At 39.3% G+C, this 22,385-nt stretch overlaps 1 protein-coding gene across 1 annotated transcript; it reads right to left on the reverse strand.

Annotated features, from left to right (window-relative positions):
• Positions 1-183: 183 nt before the first annotated feature.
• Positions 184-19,740, reverse strand: LOC109642525 (uncharacterized protein C18orf19 homolog B). Its single transcript, XM_020107349.2, has 4 exons — positions 19,299-19,740; positions 13,014-13,469; positions 2,283-2,394; positions 184-1,875 (listed from the first exon to the last, which is right to left on the reverse strand). The coding sequence occupies exons 2-4, from the start codon at positions 13,418-13,420 to the stop codon at positions 1,561-1,563; spliced, it is 834 nt and encodes a 277-aa protein (XP_019962908.1). The 5' UTR covers positions 13,421-13,469; positions 19,299-19,740; the 3' UTR covers positions 184-1,560.
• Between the last annotated feature and the right edge of the window lie 2,645 nt (positions 19,741-22,385).

Here is a 22,385-nt window from a genome sequence, read left to right on the forward strand (position 1 = left end):
TGAGGTAATTAGGTTGCTAGGTTCATATAAAGAATCTGATCAGCTTCCTCCACAGTTGTAGGTTGAGGTTGTTACGGCAGCGAATTATCTCATGAGTCTCAGTCATGTGTCAGTTATTGTAAATGGTGATGGATTTAAAGAGGGGCTGGTTAAGCTTATAAATAAATATAGCCACCCACTGTGTTGATTTGCAATTAATTTTATTCATCTGTAGTTTGAGCCACACATCTGTTCTCACAAGAACGTTTTATATTTACTAGAGAAGCCAAGACATCTCAGCTGGCAGGGAGGACACTGTAACCACTTTAGTATATCCGTGTATTACACAGTACTGCCTGTGTTCATACATATGACTGCATGTACAATACTGGACCCAACGTGTTTACATGACTAATTTTACCTGACCAGTTACTCATCACATGTAAACTGACATTCACTGACAATTTCTGCCCCTAAACCATTCTCCAAAAATGGAGACTTTCAGCCACAACAGTATGTGGTACAGACACTAAAATAATGTCATAAATTAGTTTTGGCTAGAAGATAAAAATACATTAAAAAAAAATAGTTTTCATTACAAGAGAAAAGACAGAGGGTTTAAAATATTCTTCATAAAGGCTTTGATGGACTAGTATGTATAAGTAACCACAAACTTCAAGTTTTATTGTCTCAACACCCGGATGCATAAGGACTGCTCTCTCTCTTTCTCTCTCTTAAGCCTTTTTCAGAAATGTCCTGTGGAGGACATGCACATGTGCTCTGCAGCTGGAGATTCTTCACTCAGACCCATCACAACAGGATTCAGGCGAGGGGTGGTGTAGCAGTCAGAGGCAGGAAGTAATTAATTAATTCTGCTGTGGAGAACTTGTGATTTTGGTCACAGCACATTGACATCGGCTCTTATCAAAGTTAGATATTTGTTGTCTTTTTTATGTCTGTCTCATGTAAGAAGCCTCATCAACCACCCCACTCACTGACAGTGAATCCAGCGGGGATCCCCTGCTGTGTGCTCATATTGGATTCTGCAGACTTTCTGCGAAATTTATACTAGGGAACCAGGCAGAGAAAGTCCGCAGAAAGTCCAGAGATTCTCACTGAGACATTTGCATTCACACATACACCTCCTTTAAAATTGCTGAGGATATCTGGATATCAGTGCATGTCTGAAGGAAGCTATACAATCTTTGTTTCTTTTAGTACTGTTTATACAAAGGTAAATGATACATGGACCTTTCCCCTCATGTAATTGTACATGTGTTCAAATGTTTCATGAAGAGAAATAAGACCATGCCTCTGTCAAACAACCAGCAGAGAGTTGAAGTCCAGATTCCTGTGAAAATCCAGAGATGAAGCTGCTGTCTTGTCAACACTAACAGTCGCAGGGTTTAGACAATAAGGAACGAAATCTGAAAATTAAAACAGATAACAGGTGACAGCCAAGTGTGTGAGGTGATTTCTGAAATTTGATTAATGCAATGTGTCTCTCTTTTTCCCCCAGTCATAGAAGTGCTGTCTTGCTCCCAACTCACTGATGAATAGTCATACTGTCAAATTGTTTCACTATTCATTTTTCTTTCTAAAAAATGCTTTTCCCTCAGAGACTCTTTCTTTGGTTTCCTGCAGTTTCTCAGAAAACTTGTCCTTAGTCTCTTCCATTTTCTCAGAAATGCGCTCCTTTGTGTTCTCCATCTTCTCTGACAGTCTCTCCTTCGTCTCCTCCATCTTTTCTGTAAATTTTTCTTTTGTCTCCTCCATTTTGTCCTGGATGTATTCTTTTACAGGTGGTGGTGTGGACAAGTAGCCATGTTTGCGGAGATATTGAATTGATAGTGATGTGCCACCCAGAGTTACTGTATATCTAGCAGGGGTGGAGATCTGTAAGAAAACAAAGAAAAGGACAAGGAACACAAGGAATCCCTCAATCCATACATCATAAATCACTATACTCTTAATACTTTTATAATCTATGCTTAGGATGGAAGAAATGGCTGCATGATATTAGGAAAACATGCTATATGAGATAACTTTATAATAAGTAATATTACGATGAGGATGTGATTTGCGATAAATGAACAAATGCTTAAGTATACAGTGTTTAGGCCTTTCTGCTTTTAAGTTGTAAAGCATTATTTCCATTCCCAGCCAGCCCAGCCAGAGTGCGATCATGTTCTGCATTAGGAACATTGAACAATGAAAACGAGCGTGTTTCAAAATAAATTGAAAATTATCAATGAACAAATGAAACCAAAATATTAAAATACAATAAAAACCCATCAAATTACCTTGTACATGGCATATGCAGTCAGAGCGTAGCCACTCGAAGAGTCTTTCAAAAGGCCAACTAATGTCTCTGGTAGACCCATCATCTCCAGGAATGGCACAACATTCACACCTCTGAGGGGAAACAAAATGTGGAGGGAAAAAGGATATTACTTCTTACTTAAATGTTGTTGCCTCTTTACCTTTACAGAAAATGAGACAATCAGGGACAAAATGGCTTTTTCTATAAACTGTTGTCAATGTCTGTGGTCTAGATGAATTATCCACTAGGTCAGAGCAACTATTTATGGCAGTCAGACTGGAAAAGCCAATGTTTAGATGGAGGGAGAGGAAACAGCAGGTAAAGCGAGCCAGGCTACGCACTAGGCTAAAGGCTAACCCCTACAGACCAGCGCTCCTGAGTCTGTTCCTCACCATCTTCGGGTGTCTTTCAAACAAGATGGGTGGGATCAGAGTGAGAATTACTATACATTACCTCGCTATGCAACACATGTAATGGTGTGGTTTGATATGTCACACAGCAGAAAATCAAAATTAATAAACATGCATTATAATTTATTTTGTAATTGTGTTTCAGTTTAGTAAATTCATTTGGATTTGCACTGTGTAGTCTTGTGTGTAGTTTTTTTCTGTTGTAGTGAACATGCCAAACTGATGAATGAGACTGGCCAACAAATTACACTTGATTGGCAAGCCACGACCATCAATCATCAGCCAGGGGCAGGACACAGAGGCCAATTGAGTGGACTTTTAGGTGGACGATCAGTGTTTTTAAACGTCCGGGAGGACGACGGTAAGGGGCCTTGGACAAATGAAATGCTGCTGCTACTGGTGAAGAAGAATGAGAAAGTACAAAGAAATTGAGTGGACACCAGTGGACTTGGTGCCTACAATGAGTGTTTCTATGGCCTGAATACTAAAGTTACTGGGTGGAGGCTGGAGCCTCAGCCTGGTCAGGTGAGTGACGGCAGTTATTTGAGTAAAAATAAAAAATAAATTCATTCATTCATTCATTTCAATGTATTCCAAAGCTAATTATTTTGAGTCCAATGGGAATTAACAACTACTCAATAAAGATTTCATATTTTACATTTGAAATATAAAAACTACCTGTTTCTATCAACAGTACAAATCAAGTACAGCAGCAACAACTGTGTCCTTCTCAAGGTTAATATTTGAAAAAATGTGCAAAAACGGTTTAGAAAAATAAATACAGTACAAAAAAATACCCTGCTTCTCAAATACGTACAGGACAAATCAAGTATTACAGTAGTAACAAAATAAATGTACAAGATAGTTTAAGCCCAAAAGAACACAGTGAAAAAGAAGGACCTCGAATACAGGACAAATAAAGTACAGCAGCAACAAAAACCGCCCAGGCTTGGAACTGACATCTCTTCCATAGCCTTCTTCATGTTACCTGCGTTGTCTCACAGAATCACATTTACTTTAGCCAGCGGAATGTTCTAGTCATTTAGCATTCCTTTAATGGAGACTGCTGGTGTGTGACCTCCAGCACTTTTTTACTTGAAGCACAGCGTTCTGTAGCGCATATGTATTTGAGTTCACCAAATCTAGATTAAAACGTATTAAATAATATCACTAGTAATATTTATGGAGTTAACGGCCTTCATGTGCTGCTAACTGTGATAAAACTGTTGTATACTTCGGGTAATGCAGCTCTGATATATATTTCCTGGACAGCAAACTATACCGTGGCTCTAAGTGTTCCAGGAGGTTGCCAAATCTGGCATTTTCACCACAGATAGTGGTCATAGAGTACGATGAAATTGAGCAACTTCTCTGTAATCCCTTCAGCCTGCTGGAAGTTTACATTGACCCTGAAATATGTAATTTGTGGAATATGTGGATGGACAAAGCCAGTCCGATATCCGATAATTGACTTGCACACGGATCAGAATCTGATACTGATATTGGATCAGATCAATCTCTATATGAACTCCCTTACATGCATCTTTTTTTCACTCCATCTAAAAAGTGTCTGGACCTAGGTTTTTACGACAGGTGACAGTGGAAACACTACTGCTTTTGTCCACAGAAAAAAAAAAAAATGGAAAGTTGATTTTGGAGCTATAAGTAGCTACACTCACACAAAACATTTTAGGTTGTCTAATTGCATAATATTGAAAAGAATTTAACCTAGAAGAATCCTCTCAGATGGTTGCATCTGAATTATATTTCATAACCTTGCTGTGATTATTTGTCACATTGGAAATTGTGATATTTTGGTTTTTTCACACCAAATCATGACAAAAAATCTCAGTGCTGGTACATTCCTTGTCAAGCGACATATGTGTTTTTATAGCAGTGGAAATGTGACCGTTTTCTGTTGTTGAGAATGCAGGGTTCAAAAACACGCTGTAAGTAATCAAGCACCATGACCAAGTTCCCTCTCCTTCAGATTACAGTCAGCAAGTCACACCAGCCCTTTATAAACCTCTGTCCCTCTGCATGAGAGTGTTCTCCACAGTTGAAACATTGTTAGTGCCAACAGGGCCACTCTCTCTGCAAACAATGTGGACAAGTGCATTTTTTTAAATTAAATTTTCTTTTTGAATACATGTTAGATCTTAGTGTAGCATTCAATACTATTGATCATCAAATTTTATATAAGAGATTAGAACAGTTAATTGGCATTAAAAGAACCACCCTAAACTGTTTTAAATCCTATTTTTCAGATCAATTCCAATTTCTTCACATTAATGATGAGTCATCTGTGCGCACCAAAGTTCTGTGCTCAGCCCAATTTTATTCTCATTATATATGCTTCCACTAGGAAACATTATCAGGACACACTCCAAATTTCCACTGCTATGTGGATGACACCCAGTTATACCTATCAATAAAACCAGAACAGTGTAATTAAACAACTAAACTTCAAGGATGTTTCAAGGACATAAAAACCTGGGTGACATACAATTTTCTCTTATTAATCTAAGATAAAACAGAGGTTCTAATACTTGGCTCTAAACACCTTAGGGATACATTATCTGATGATACAGCTGCGTTTGATGACATTGCCCTTGCTTCTAACCTAGTAATGAAACACTCACCTTAACCCTGATATCCTGGCTGTATGCATCACATCTCAGGGGCAGGGGAACTGTGTCGGCGCAAAACTGACTTTTTGCAATGTGTTTAAATAGGTGTTAGGGAAAATTGAACATACGCAAAGTAACCTTCAAGTACTGTTTGAGCCTAATAGGATTAGTGATGGTGTTTATTGTTTAAGTGTAAAGTAAGTGTAACCCAGTTAATATAAATGTTTATTGATTAGAAATTCATGGTGCTGCATTAAAAAGTTAAAAAGGTAAAAAAATATATGCTTTTAATGTGAAATGTAGTGTGAATTTATTAAAAAGGAAGTAGATGAGTTTTATTTTGAAAATCTCAGAAGTGGAAGAAAGGTGTGCTTCGCCCCACTGTATGCGCGGTAAAGCATTTCTTTGTCCGAAATTCCCAGCGACAGCCCATGTTAACCACCAGTGAGACGAACAGTGTTCGTTTTGGGTTGTTTTGGAATCTTCTCGGTGAATTGGTTGTGAGACCAGAGATTGTGAAGTAAATTCATGACGATGCATGAATGGCTGCTGCCGTGTAGTGAGCAGTGCTCATAGAAATGTTAAGCTAGCGGCTATCACCATTTTGTAAACATTTGTCTTATATGTAACTGTGTAAAATATAGTTTGAATGTATAGTGTGTTGATGTATGTTGTGCACCAATGTAACTGTGAAATGCATGGTACAGTGCACACAAAAAAAAAGCTTGTTCTGTAGTGAACGGTGTCGTTTTTTTTTTTATGGATGTATGATTCCGCAAACTGATCCAGTCCAAAGGTGGCGAGCCAACTGATCTGGGCCCATTGTTGTTTTTTTTTGGATTCAATCGGATGTATTGTGTGAAAACTTGAAGTGTGAATGGTTTAATACAAACAAGTGCCTTAACTAAAGTTGACTGTGTGGTCTTATTAATTGTCCATTCTGCTCCTGTAGCCGAATCAAGTGTCTTAATCTGAAATCTTGTTTAAAAAAACATTCCTTCCTCTACTCGTGGAAGGGGGTGTTACATAAGCACAGGTCAGTGGGGGATTGAGGAGAGAGGACAGCGAGGACAGCAAGAAAAAACGAGGGGGTTGGGTTTAATTAAAACACCAACATTTGGAACAATAAAGAGAACACTCAAGAACATGTTGGACTTGACTTCACATAGAACTATGTATAAAATTATGAGTAACGGGGTCTAAGCCCTCTCTTACTTACTTCATCAATTCTGTATGGTGGTGATAACTTACAATTGATTGCATATGCTGGAATTATTTGCCCATCGTCTATTATTGTTTTGTTTACTCATTGTCTATATTTATATAGAGCTTTTCTAGTCTTGATGACCACTCAAAGCACTTAACAGTAGTTTTTGCCATTCACACACATTCACAAGTAAATCTATGTGCTGCATTTTCTCTACGAGAAGGGGCCATTTGTGGGTTTAGTAGCTTGCCCAAGGACACTTCGGCATGCAGAATGGGGAAGATTGGGATTGAACCGCCAACCTGATGGTTAGACGATGGACACTCTACGTGACCTTAACCTTTGACCACAAATATCTAATCAGATCATCTATGAAGTGAATATTAGTCCCAAGTTTGAAGAAATTCCCTCTACACGTTATTGCGTTCACGAGAATGGGACGGATGGAAGGACATCCCAAAAAAAGATGATGCTTCATGCTACTGGCTGTTGCCTGCCGCAAAGGCATAAAGAATATGTTAAATAAACAAGGCCGGAACCGGTCACACACCCCTCCTCAAGAACAAGGTCTTGAGAGGAACCCTAGGACAAAAACATGCAATTTGTCCAAAAATACACATTACATTATAACCCCTGAGGAGCCCTGTACAACGCGTCTGCTACCAAGTTGTCAGTCCCCTTCACATAATGAATGTCAAGGCAATATGACTGTAAAAACAGAGACCACCTACTAAAACTCTGATTAAGACACTGCAGTGAATTCAAGAACGTTAGGGGGTTGTGGTACAAGTAATCTGCCAGTCATACCACTACCACCGACAAATATGGCTACATATATCAAAATGTTTTAAGGCCAGGATTAGTGAAAGCACTTCTTCCTTGATGACTGAGTAATTCAACTGGCACGGGTAAAACATTTTCTGAGAAGTTAACAGACCTGTTGTTGCAAAGGCCACTGGGGTCTCCCAACAACAGCCAGAGATCAACCATTTGCTTTACAGCATTTTATTAAACCAGGAGCAAACATACATTTCAAACAGGGCATGGCTGCACTCAGATTTCCCGGACAACAGTGCGGAGTTACCCGTCTTCACTACTGTTCGGGCAGGGATGTTATACAAAGTGGTAAAAAGAAAGGATGAGGGATTGCACTATATGTGAGAGTAATACCAGACATATTAATCAGAAGGAGTGACTCTGTAGCCCAGACATTGAACTGCTAGCAGTGGAAATGCACCCATATTATTTGCCGAGGGAATTTACGTCTGCCATCACTGTTTACATTCCTCCATCAGCTGATGCGACTGTAGCTAGCGACACCATTTACTCCACTGTTGCCAGGCTTCAAACTCAACATCCAAATGATTTTATAGCCATCACTGCTGACTTTTTTCTTGTCACAGGACAAAATTTTACCTTCATTCCATCAGTACGATAACTGACCCACAAGACAGTAAAACACTGGACCGTCTGTATGCAAATGCTCCGGATGCATACAGTGCCAACTGTGAGCCACATGGGGAGGACATCAACAGCATGTCGGACAGAATACATTAAATTATGTAAACAAACCACCTTGCCAGCCCGAACTGTTAATGCTTTCCCAATAACAAGCCCTGGATCACCACTGAGTTTAAAGTTCTTCTCTACACCATACTGCTGCTTTCCCAATAACAAACCCTGGATCACTACTGAGCTTAAAGTTCTTCTTAACACCATACACCCTCACTGCTTGCAAAGCTTCTGCCCTCCCCCACTGTAACCCCCTGGGGTGCTCCTTGGAAATAACCCCCCCACCTTCAAAGTGCTGCTCCTCCACTGAAGGGATTAACACCTTCCACCTCCCCCGCCTGTCTGTGACAACTGGCCAGGTGACGAGACAGCTGGAGAGGCTTCATCAAAGCAACGCCCTGGGACCAGACAGTATCAGCTCAAGGATTCTGAGGTCCTGTGCCAGCCAATTAGCTGCTATTCTCCAGCATCTCTTGTGTGTCAGGACCCCATGTTCAACACCATCCAGCCAGTTCTTATGAGGGAGAAGCTGCAAGATATGGGGGTAGACACATCCATCGTCTCCTGGAATAAGGACTATCTGGCAGGCAGACCACAGTTTGTCTGGCTGGGCAGTGTTTTGTCTGATGCAGTGGTGAGTATTACAGGAATGCATTTAAGGTTAAACTAAAAACGTTCCTTTATGATAAAGCCTATAGTTAGGGCTGGATCAGGTGAGTCCTGAACCATCCCTTAGTTATGCTGGTATAGGTCTAGATTGCTGGGGGAACTCCCATCATCAAATGAACACGTCTCCCCTTCTCTCTGTCCCCCTAAACTAATTTATTTTTTTTAAAACATGTCAATCACTGTTTCTTTTTTCTCTCATAGTCCCTCTCTCTCTTTCTCTCATTGCAGGTATATCTGACTCCAGAACTATTACTATTATTATTAACAACAATACTTATTAGTAATTACTTATTATATGAATTGTTACATTTATCAATAACTTTTTTACACTGTTATTGTTTTCATTTTAACTAGTCAGAGCTGATACCTGATGTTGCTCAAGGGTTCATGGTCTCTCTCCCCCTCCCCACTATCACTCTCTCTTCTCTTCCCTCTTCCATCCATCTCCCCTCTCCTCCCCATTTTTCTCTGCTCACTCCAACCAGTCGAGGCAGATGACCACCCACATTGAGTCTGGTTCTGCTAGAGGTTTCTTCCTTTTAATGAGGGAGTTTTGCCTCTCCACAGTCGCCAAAGTGCTGCTAATTGTGGGAACTGTTGGGCTTTACCTGCTCTTGAGATAATGTATATTATGATTTGGCACTAAACAAATAAAATTGAATTGAATTGAACTGATGGGAGGAAGGATGAGTAAGGAGTGCTGGTGGATGGTTTTATAGAGTGTGCCACTAGAAATCATCTGCTTCTGAATGTGGCCAAGACCAGGGAGATGGTGGTCAACTTCAGGAGGAAGAGGATGCTTTCACAGCCACTGTGTATTCTGGGAGAGGATGTTGTGACAGTTGAGGATTACAAATACCTGGGTGTCCACATTGACATGGACTGAAGTGGAAAACCAACACAGATGCTGTCTACAAGAAAGGAGTGAGTAGACTCTATTTCCTGAGGAAGCTGAGATCTTTCAACGTGTGCAGCAAGATGTTGGAAATATTTTATCAGTCTGCTGTAGCCAGTACAGTATTTTTCTGTGGTCTGCTAGGGGAGCAGCATTGGAGCCAGTGACACCGACAGACTGAACACGCTGATTAAGAAGGCTGGCTCCGTCATTGGCTGCACACCGGACACTTTTGAAGTGGTGGTGGTGGAGAGGAGGGCGATGAATAAGCTTTTATCCATCATGGACAATCAAGAGCACCCTCTCCACCTGGTGGACAGACAGCGGAGCACTTTCTCCAACAGACTGGTTCAGCTCCGCTGCCGCAAGGACAGATTCAGGAAATCTTTCCTGCCCACAGCAATAAGACTGTACAATCCACACCTCTGATAATACTTCTGAAATAACTGTTAATTTACCTGTCTTTTACAGATGTTATATTCATATTACTGCATATAGTCATGTTACTTGAGTCATTTTCCAAAGAAATGCTGATATTTTGCACCTTGCCTCTTTGTAGACTCTTGTATTTAGCTTTTTGTTTTTTACTCTTTGTGAATGTCCCTGACCTGCTGCTTTGATACAACAATCTTCCAAATGGGATCAATAAGGTACACCTATCTATATATCTATCTATCTATATGGAGCTATTAAGACCTGGACTCTGATCATGTGACAGAATTTTGGTGCTGATTGCGCAATGTACAGTGGAGTTGAAAAAAACTTGTTTCAAGCTGATCAGTAGGTGGCACTATCACTGTCACTTCATATAGACTAATAGATCTGTTCAAGTCAGGGCTCTAATGAAGCCTGACAAATTTGGGGCTGATTGGATAATGCACAGTGGAGTTTAGAAAAAAACATCCTTTTCATAGTGAATCAGTAGGTGGTGCTATGACCCTGAGTTAATATTGAGATATGGAGCTGTTCAGGCAGGGACTTTGATCAATGGAAAATGCACAGTGAAGTTATAACAATTTATTTTCAAGGTTTGAGGAAATGTCACTTCCTCTGATGAGGAAGCTTTGTCCCTTGAGCAAACCATGGTCACACACTGCCCTCTAGTGACCAAAGATGCAGCAACAGCTCAATCATCTTGATTTGACATCAATAAGGACTATCTTTGCTGCACCGCTGTGGCTAAAACCCTTGAGGAAAGGTCAAATTTGTGACAATGAAGTACGCTGAAGTCTTTTCTTGTAAACCAGCCAGGATCAGTGCATCAAAGTATAAAACATGTCACCATCTGTCGGCAGCCGGTGGCGCTGTGACGATGAGTCATAATTGACATATGGATCTATTCAGGGTGGGAATGTGATCGTGTTAAAGACATTAGGGGCTGATTGGACAGTGCATAGAGGAGTTACAATAAATCCCTCTTTCTGGCAAATCATAAAACTTTGACGCCATACCACAGTCATACCCTGTGACATTATGGGGGGGGGGGATTGAACAATATACGCTGAAGTTACAGCAACTTTGGGTGTTATGGCGACTTGTTGAAATGTGACGCCACGCCTCTAACATGGTGTTCGACAAAAACTCAGTTTCCATATGCCTACATTATCAATGTCTTGAGGCCCTTATGACAAAGTTTGACATGGTTGTGTTCAGGCCCGAGGAGGACTTAATCAAAGTGTATGATGTGCAAAATACAAGACATTTTTTGTTGTCATGATCAAGTCATGATTTCTGTTTAGATGTCATTAGGGTGGAACTCTTGTCTTGTTTGGAGTAGACTAAACCATGTACAGTATGTCCGAGATACAACAATCTTGTGTTTTGATGGCGAATCATCAAACTTTGACACCACACCAAGGTCACACCCTGTGAGAAAAACTCATAATTTGAGGTGGTTTTAATCTGCATGTTGTTAAGATGACACTCATTGAATTTGAAGTTGATCTGATGAAAGCTGTAGGCGGAGTTTGTTAAAATACACCAAAATACACTAAAATGGCCAAAATGGCAGACTTCCTATAGCGTTTTTCATAATGCTCCTTGACACTTTTTTCTTTGCCTGGTCATGATACCGATTTCTCGTGAGATTGGTTAAAGCAAACTGAGGGGCTGCGTTCTAGGTGGCGCTGTTCAGCAATCTTGCTACGTCCATTTCAAATTACTCCAGAATACGTACATTGTCACCTCTTTTGAATTTTGCCCAACCTTTGGTGAGTTTTTGAGCATGTCTAGGCCCTCAAAAAACACGATTCATTTGCCTGAAAAAAAAAAGAAGAAGAATCGGACCAACTTCAAAACGACAGGCCAAAACTGTTGAAAAATTCAGCAGAAACGCCTACAATGGCAAAGAAAGCACATTAGTTCTTTTTTGGTTGTTGGCACTAGTAACTGCTCTATACCCTGTATTTTTGCATTAATGCACTTGGCCTTGCCCATTCACTCGGCCGAGGTACGTCAAAATTGACCTTGCGTGGAGGGGGGTGCCAACATGAAACTATGGGGTTTGGGAAATTAAATGTGAAAATTAATTTAATAGTAGGCCCTACTTATAATTCAAAATGTTAATTTGAAAACTAGCAAAATATCATCTTGATACTGTCCAGCAAGCCTCCAAGATGCAGGCGCAGTGTGAGTGAAAGGAAGAGAGCGAGCAGAATCTGGACAAGGTGAATAAATTAATTATTTCATTATTTATGAATCTGATACCGAAAAACAATTCACGGTCTGTTTTTCGTAGTTTTGATTTTTTGCTCAGATCAAAACAAGGAAATGAAAAAAAGGATCACGGGCTAAACTTGATTTTGATATTTAATAGAGTATTAGCATGGATAGCTCATCTAGTGTGCCAGTACAATCACAATATATATATATATATATATATATATATATATATATATATATATATATATATATATAAGTATATATATATATATATATGATAAATGTCTTTTTCGCTTAAGGTTGTGCTTAACACAGAATCTTCATTTCAAAGCATCGCTGAATGTGCCAGTGATGTGCCAGTTCACAATTAAGAAGAACTATGCTCTAAAAAGTCTATTGTTTCTACCCAGTCTGAGTTTACCCATGTGCCCCATGACACTGTTTGTGTGTGAGTGCGCATGTTGTTGTGTGTGTGTCAACTGACTTAACAACCTTATTTCAACCAACGCTGGATAGAGAACACCATTCCCATTTTCTTGAAATTCAGAGATGGTAATAACTTTGACCAGGAAGTTTACTTCTGACTATTTCTATAATGTGTTTCTGAACAATATTACTTGTCTTATTATTCTGCAACTGGGGAAGAGGGCCCACAAACAAAACCCTGCCCTACCTCAGCATGGAAGTCAAACACAAAGCCAGAAACTAACAACAAAAGTAAACTCACTTCATAGCAGCGTAATAGAAGGTTCCAAACCAGACTGAGGACGTCACTAGATGAACAGGGATCATCACCTTCCCATATTGTTTGAAGGTCCTCTTAAACCTCTGGAACAGGCCGATGGACTTGTCCTGCAGGGGATCCACCTCTGCAGCATCAGGCCCAGCCTCCCCTCTCTGAACCTCTGGGGTCTGAGGTGTGGTGTTGGCCTGTTGTGGCTGGTGTTTCGGCTGATGTGCCTCCATGCTAGAGGCTGAGGTTGAGAACCAGTGTTGGCCTGCATGTGGCACTTGTATCAGACGAAGAGCACAGCAGCACAGTGCTACTGCTGGCTTAGGAAGGGTGTTGCCAACCAGGAGTGGGCGCACTGCTGCCATACGCCTCAGTGTCCCAGGAGTCAGGATACGCTGCATGATTGTCCCCCTCTTCTCCTCCTCCTCACTGCTGTGATGTTCACCCAGACTGTGGGGTCACACACAAAAAACACTGATGTTTAATATAAACTCCAAACACAGGCATTGACCTGATGATTATATTTTTGGTTAGTGTGGCAACTAACCAATAGTTTCACTTTCAATTAATCTTTATTTCCTGAATTTTATACTTTAATCAGCAACTTTCATACTTCTCTCTCTACCAACAAGCTGTTTCTGAATGGTAAGTTACACATGTTTTTTCAAGTTTTAGCAGGACAGTCGGCCAATGTAGGAGTACCATCTGGTACCAGTAAAGAGTTACAGTACAGTCCAAATTACAGCATAGAGTTACAGTACTGCATGTAGAAATACTTTACACCTAATAACCTAATAATGTGTGGTTTAAAAGCTCAGTTCATGTAACAAAGTTACAAAACACTATTTGATATTATGCCAGTTGCTTAAAGGTTGAAAAGATAAGGTGGATTTCAATATGTGTAAAATCGTGTGGTTACGTAATTGGCGTTTTTGCTATTGTTGTCGTCACGTACACATGACAGTATGGTTTTGTGCCATTATTTCACTAGTAATGTCACTTTTTCCTCTACAGGTGCAGCTGTGGTAATGGTGCCATGATCACAACAGAGAATGTGCTGCATGGAAACACAATTCAATAAAATTTTATTTCTATAGCATTAAATCATCATATACATTATCTCAAGGCAATTTACATATTAAGTAGATGAAGTTGTGGTACTTAAGTTTCTTATTTTTTCTGCTTAAGAGAATGAAGCAGCTTCAGACCCCCACAAACTGCATGAAAGAGCATCCTGGCCTGGAAACTGTGTGCAAAATACACACTCTATTGGTCTGACTATTGGCTTTTGAGACTCAAGACTATACTGATAAGTTAGTAATGATTTCATAGATAATAATACAACTTAATTTGAATAGAACCTCTCATACCAAAAATGCAGCTCAAAGTGCAATCAAATTCATACTAGGACCACTACTTCAATCAAGGACCTTATAGGTAAGCAAAGGGAAAAGAGGAACAATTGCAATAACTGATAAACCAGAGCCGGAAGCAAAGAAGACCAGGACGAATGGCAACAATTCCCTGGTGGAAATGTACTACAAGATCCTCCAGGAAAACACAGGCAAACAGTCAAATAGATCTGGAGATAATTCATTTGATGTATAAGACTTTTTTTTCCCTCACATGAATTATCTGATAGAGATTTCATTTTATGTAGAGCTGACTTATTGTGACTACACATGAATCTAATCAGACTCACTATTTTATAATTATTTCCTGTGTCAATTATTGTTAACTCTTATATACTGATTCATAATTAGTCTAGTACAAGTGAATGTTTTTGGCTACAAGTTGTAGCCAAAAACATTCAACATATGTTAAAAAGTATTATTATTATTTAATATTTATTTTATTACACAGGATTAGTGCTCTCTTTTGGTCCTGGAACGCATACCATACAAAAGTCACATTATGACCATGTAGAAGAAGAAAGCTTTCAACTTGTGTTACAATATTGTGATTTTTCTGTTTTTACTTTTAAATACAAGGATATCTCTGAGTCCCCTATTCCCAGATCTGGGTACTCACTGTAGTACTGGAGAAGCAACAAATCCCATCCATAACAAAACTTTCACGTGAATACCTGTCAACGCCTTGCACTAGTGTCGACAGTGAGTGTTTGTTTTCTGCTTCTTATCATTAAGAAAAATCTCCCCCTGATGCATTCAAATTATTATACATTGTTATATCTCTGAGCTGATGTTGGAAATCTATGAATTTATTGTTTATTTTATACCATAATGTGAATGCATAGAAAAAGTGGTTTGCAAGGGAAACAAGTGATGTGTCCTTTCACAATGTTTTATATGCATACTAAGCAGCCTTTCAGTTCTACAAGAGCCTTATTTTTTTAATGAAAATGCAATTTATATTTTGTTTCAAGTAATTATGTTTAATAATTTACATTTCTGTCCAGAGATATTGCCAATGCATTTCATTTATTTCAAAATTTTATGTAAAACATTTGAGCGTTATATTACATGAAGGCCAAAGTACAGAGAAACCGTGCACACCCCCATGCACTAAAAGTAGATAGAATCTTTTTATTGTCATTAAACAGTGTAAAACAAAATTTTGCAGTGATCCTTAGGGTGCATAGTATAAATAGGAAGGAACTAACCAAAAACAGCATAAACAGTTGATTGTTTAAATATAAAATATAGTGCGGCAGATAATTTTAGAAGATAAATCAGTATTTGTACATGTAGTGCAATAAAGTCTATGTAAAAGAAAAATTAAGCAAAGTTCAGTTCTCTTATGGCTGTGGGGTAAAAACAGTTTTTCCGTTTGTTTGTCCATGATTTTATTGACCTGAAGCATCTGCCTTAGGGCAGCAGGTCAAACAGATGATATCCAGGGTGGAAGAGTCATTCAGGATGTTTGGTGCTCTGCTGCAGCAGCGAGACCTAAATAAGTCCTCCAGGGGGGCAGTGGGCAGCCCATGATCCTCTGGGTATGTTGATGACCTATACCACACAGATGCAGTATGTCAGCACACTCTCGATGGAACCGCGATAGGACACCAGCAGCCTATCCAGCAGGTAGTTTTTTCTGAGGATCCTCAGGAAGTAGAGCCACTGTTGTGCCTTCTTCACTACTGCAGTGGTGTTGTCTGTCCAGGAGAGGTCCTCAGCGATAAGGGTGCCCAGGAACCTGAAGAGGGGAACCTATTCCATGCAGCCCCTGTCAAGTGGATCAGGGTCTGCTCAGTCTCTGCGTAAGTTTATTATGATATTCTTGGTTTTGATGAGTTCAGGACCAGATTATTCTCAGAGCACCATGTAGCATTTCTTTGGACTTCATCTCTGGAGGCTGTCTCATGTCCTCCTGAGATGAGTCCCATCCGTTGCGTCGCCCGCGAACTTGATGCTGGTGTTGGTGGGGGTGCAGTCATGGGTGTAGAGGGGTCAAGTTGACTTGACTTGACTCAGCACACAGTCCTGAGGTGTGCCAGTGCTAAGGATGAGGGCAGAGGAGAGGTATTGGCCTATTTTCAGTCTCCGGGCAGTTTGTCAAAAAGTCTTTAACACAATTGCAGGTGGTTGGTGGTAGTCCAAGGTCTGTCAGTTTTGTGACCAGTCTGCCAGGGATGACGGTGTTAAATGCAGAGCTGAAGTCTATGAATAGAATCCTTGCATAGCTCCCCTGGTGTTTGAGGTGAGTCACTGCAGTGAGAGAAGCAGTTGTGATGGGTCTTCAATAGACCTGTTAGCTCTGTAGTTAAAGTGGTGTGGATCCAAAAATAAATAATAATTATTTAAATTCTTCTGAAGTAAAAATGTTCTAAAACCTCAAGTTGTTTGATGTTGAAACAAAATGAACACTCAGAACTAAGTCAGAATGTTTTTTGTTGTTTTAAGAGTGGATTTATTATATTGGCTAGCTATACCTTTGCCATTTTACCCTCAGGTGTGCAAATACTACAGGCTATGAACTTCTTTTTAAGAAATGTGAAATTATTATTATATCCAAGCCATATATTTCCTGTTTGCAACAATTTGCTTTCACTCCATGCAGGCGAACCTGATCTTTACAATAATCCAAACTATATATAGCCTAATCCTATAAAATGAAGGCTACTTATCCATTGTCAAAAACTCACATGCTTGAACACTGAACAGATAAACTACAATTTTATTGAGCATGTAAATGATGAACATAAATGACACTGTAAGTCAGTTCAAACCCGGAAAGAGCCTGAACACTACTGGTATACCTCACAAACTAATTAGGCCCTCTGCTATGGCAAATTTATCAAAATATTATTTTTGTAATCAATTTTTTTTTTCATAAGTCTGGTTACACTGGCTCAGAAAGAGCGACAATTTTGTTGAAGAAAAGTATCATAATTCATAAATTGGTATCGCTATCAAAAACCTTTTTTGGATATTGTGACACTAGTGCAAACTAAAGAATAATCAAGCCAATTTTAGACCCAATTTTCCCCTTCCGACAATCGCAATGGCATTCCTGACTGGAGGTCAATCTGTGTTTATTATCTGACCAAATAATCCTGAAGTGTGGGGGGTTTGCAAAATAATCTTAATGCTACTGATTGTGTCGGAGCCTCATGTTTGATATTTACGATATCAGGCTCAGACAGAAACCCGCAATAGCAAGAGAGTGAGCGAGCAAGCTGACCTGGAAGGGTCACCAACTGGATCTTGTGTACTTGTTCCACTGCGTTTAAAACAATAAATTTCCAATCATCTCCAGCTCATGCTGCAAAATGTAAAAGCCTTCTCATTTTAACAAACAATGTCAGCCCTCCTCCATGTTTGTCCTTCTGTTTAAAAAGGCATACTGTAGAGGCCTACAAGCCAATCAGATTACCTAAGTTCAGCCTGTATCACTGATTACAAGGGCACAAAACTTGATGACACTAAGGTGCACGACTGAAGTTATGTCACTTACATCAGCTGGTTTTTCGCGAACACCTGCTAACATCTAATGGTAGTTGGTAACTTAAATTGTGCAGAAGACCTTCAAACGTAAAAGTGAAATTGACCATCTCACCCTATATTCTAAAAACTAAAAAATTTTGAAGGTGGCGCCTAAAAGTAGTTTGCCAACCGCCATTAAAGGAATGATAAAGGAGTAAAAGATATTGGCAGTTTCTGCTAAATTTCAAGTTGTTTCCGACAAATGAAAGTTCTGGCAAAATTGTCCTGTGTGTATGTTCTGAAGATTATAAATACTATACTGGCAAGTTATAGTGTATATGATATTTCTAAGTAAATACTACAGGCGATATACATTTGCTACCTTCAGGAGTTGTACATGTGGACATAGACAACTTACTTGTGTTTCAACACCATGACCTAGATGACAAAGAATCCAAGTTTCCCCCAACAGCGAGCAACTTGATCAATGTTCCTTCATGCATTAGTTTTAATGTTCTTATTTATAATCACTGATCACATGGATTATGGGACAAAGGTCATAAACATAACTTATGTCAGGACTGCACGGTCATAAATGCAGCATCTCCAGCAAAACAAAAGGGTGGGAAAGCTTCATTAATGTGTATCATATTAATTCTACTCTAATAGGCTTTAGCTTAGATTACATTAGATTCAACTTTATTGTCATTGCACATGTCACAAGTACAAAGTAACAGAATGCAGTTTGCATCCAACCAGAAGTGCTGTGAATAAATATATGGTACAGTATGCTTAAGTATGTGTATATGTTACAGTATGCTAAAGTATATGTAAATGCTAAACAGTGAATACATATCTTACAGTAGGTAGGTATATATACAGCAATGCTCACTGTTATGTTTCAAACGTCTGACATTACCATATTGCAGCTAGCCTAAACACTGCTAAAGCTCAATGAAATAACAAAATTATCTTGTGGAAAGTAATGAGCCCGGATATTTCCCCTACTTTATAAGATTCAACCGGAAGTTAACATTTTAACTCGTGCTAACTTTACACAGGCGGCTATTTTAGGCTAGTTGACTTTGGTCATTTTTTGTGAAGGACAAGTAGGCAGCTTTTTGTTAAGCCAGTCTTCTTGAACAGGTACTATATGGAGACGATATGAGCCATTATCTCATTAAAGTAGACGGAGCTCCAGGTTTCGACGCTGGCAGACGGCTATAGCTAAGGGTACAGACTCAACTGCTGTCAACTTGGGCTTCTGACGACTGGTGTTAGCGTGTTAGTTGCTAGCTGGTTGCACTGCTAACCTACAGTGAGACATGCAAGGAAATTTCACTTTATAAATTAAACATACTAATGCAGAGCACAGACAGCCGACTACACTTACAGTGGAAGTTGCGTGTTCAGCTCAAGACAAAGTTGTGCTCTTCATTCCTAAGGGCCAAGAGCGAGGGTGTCCGGGATGCGAATCCACCAGGTTTAAGGACGACGTTTAACGCAGTAGCAGCAAGTAGGGAAGCAGCATGTCGCACCAACTTCTTCCTCCTGTTCTTTAGTGCTTATTGGCGATTGGAAAACCAGTTTAAAGGTGCATTACTGCCATCAACTGGACTGGAGTTTGCAAGAGATTATGCAGAAAAAAACGATATGCTTTTAGCCGTGTTCTTATGAGCTTGATAATATCACAGCTAATCTTGCCTGTTGCTCTTCTGAAGAGACCTGACAAAAATCATGTGATACTGCCACCACCTTTATTTTTTATCCCGGTCTGGTCTGGTGTCAGAGGCAAGAGAATGATATATTTGTGGTGTTTGTAGTTTGAATGACGTTCTTCTTCTTCTTCTTCTTCTTCTTCTTCTTCTTCTTCTTGTTTTATAACGGGTGGCCCCTAGAGTTTAGGGTGTATTACTGCCACCTATCATGCTGGAGTGTGGGTCAGAGTGTTAGGTCTGCGGAAATGCATAAAAAACAAAACAACAATAATAATAATAACTAGATGGGAAAAAATAATACATAACTTAAACTTAAATCATGTTCATATAACCAATTTCTTTTAAAAACTCAGACAATACTTTATATTTTTCTTCTCCAATACTGAACAAATTCTTCAGGTTTAATTCTTCCACCCCACATTTCCTCAGCTGCCTCTTTAGTTTTTCTCTCTCTCTGTTATGTATCTGGCAGTGACAAATTACATGGTCAACAGTTTCCTCTCCTAAACCACATTCACACTGTCCTGCTGGTTGCTTCCCTATTAAATGCATTTTTTTGTTTAGTCCTGTGTGTCCTATTCTTAGCCTTGATATAACTGTCTGTCTCTAGTGTTTTTCCCTACTGTTTTCATTCCTCCCACTTCCTGCTTTATTTGATACAGATGGAGTCCTTTTTCTCCCTCATCCCAACTTTTCTGTATGTCAATCATGATATAATTTTGGCTTCAGCCCTACTGAATGTTCGCTCCTTATTTATTTCCTGTTTTAATACAACTTAGCTGATGAAGTGAGTCTGCCCTTTCATTTCCCTCAATGCCACTGTGAGCTGGGATCCACATAATTCGGACTTCAGCTTGTGAATGATCTAGTCTATATACTGTTTCATATATTTCATAAATAATATCCACTCTGCAGTGGGATAACATTGATTGAAGTGATACCAATGCTGATAGTGAATCTGAACATAATATAACCTTTTTTTAACTTGTTTTGCTCTCTCCACTGTAATGCCATAGCTATTGCCAACATCTCTACTTTATAAATTGTCATGTGATCTGGTGTACTTTGCTTTATATTTATGTTTAGTTCTGGGATAACAAAAGCAAATTCAGTTTTTCAATTTTTTGGGGGAAAATATCCACGTTGGTGTCCTAGGATAAGGCATTGTTGCACTGTATATTTTATGATCTAATATCATATTTTTTGCCATTTTATTTACGGACAGTAAATACATAACATTCGGTCTTATCTTTTTCACTTTCCCAGCATGGTGTCAGGGTGCTCACTGTTGGATGTTCTTCTTCTCTGGGACCTTGTAAGTTTGTCCAGTAGTTTAGCATCAACTGTTTGTACCTAAGGTTCAGTGGCATTTCTCCCATCTCCACTTGGACAGCTATATTGGGGGAGGTCTTAATAGCCCTACAACATAGTCGCAGTGCCGGATTTTGTAGTCTTTCTATTTTAATTATCAAAGTTTTTGCTGCTGCCCTGTAAACCATACTCCCATAGTCTGTAAATGATCTTATTCAAGCTATTTTTTTTTTCATAGCTCTTCTATTAGCTCCCCATTCAGACCCTCTGAGACATCTCCTTACATTAAGAACTATTTTGCATTTTTTCTCCATCTTGTTTATATGTACATTCCAGGTCAGTTATGTGTCAAATAACACCCCCAGATATTGGATTGTGCTTACCTGCTCTAATTGTTCCCCATACATTTTTACACTAGCGTTTCTCATCTTTTTCCAAGAAAAGATCATTACTTGGCTGTGGCTGAGGGGGTAGAGCGGTCGTCCTCCAACCAGAAGGTTGGAAGATCAATCCCCAGTCTTCCCATCTGCATGCCAAAGTGTCCTTGGGCAAGATACTGAACCCCAAAACTGCCCAATAGAACATCAAAAAAAGTGCTAGCTATAGAAGCACTGTATGAATGTGTGTGTGTGTGAATGGGTGAATGGAAAATTGTAGTGTAAAGCGCTTTGAGTGGTCTTCAAGACTAGAAAAGCGCTATATAAATATAATATAAATGCATCCTTTCTTGGATACATTTTAAGTTTTTACCCCTTTTCCATGAGGCCCCATCATCAGCAAATAATGATCCTCCTATATCAGAACTTATGTCTGAGTACACATCGTTAATCATGTTAGAAAAAAGTATTGGGCTGATCACACTGCCCTGAGGCTTTTTGTTATCTACCTTATGCCTGGTTGATATTGTTGATCTCATCTTAACCTGTATATATGTATATATATATATCCAACAAAAAGTGTTTTATCCAGTTAAAAGTTCTTCCTGTTATTCCCATTTTGTCAAGTTTATAATCAAGCCCTCTTTCCATACCATTTCATAAGCCTTCTCGACATCAAAGAACACTGCCAATTCTTTTGTAACTTGAGCTTTCCTAATTTCTGTCTCTAAACAGATGATTGGATCCATTGTTCCCCTCCCTTTCCTAAAATCACTCTGATAAGGAGATAAGAAACCTCTACTCTCTATATGGATGTCCTTCTCTCAATGATCATCCTTTCCATTATTTTTCCAATATGCGATGTAAGTGCAATTGGTTTGTAGCTTGTTGGTTTTGTAGGGTCCTTTCCTGGTTTTATTATAGGAATGATGACTGCCTCTTTCCAGCTTGTGGGTAATTTTCCCTCTTCCCATATTTTATTATATATCCCTAAAAGTTTGATTTCTGTCTGTTTTACCAAGTGTTGTAACATCATATAACAGATTTGGTCTTTCCCTGGAGATGATAACCCAG

The sequence above is a fragment of the Paralichthys olivaceus genome, chromosome 13, assembly GCF_024713975.1.
Source record: "Paralichthys olivaceus isolate ysfri-2021 chromosome 13, ASM2471397v2, whole genome shotgun sequence".
NCBI lineage: Eukaryota > Metazoa > Chordata > Actinopteri > Pleuronectiformes > Paralichthyidae > Paralichthys > Paralichthys olivaceus.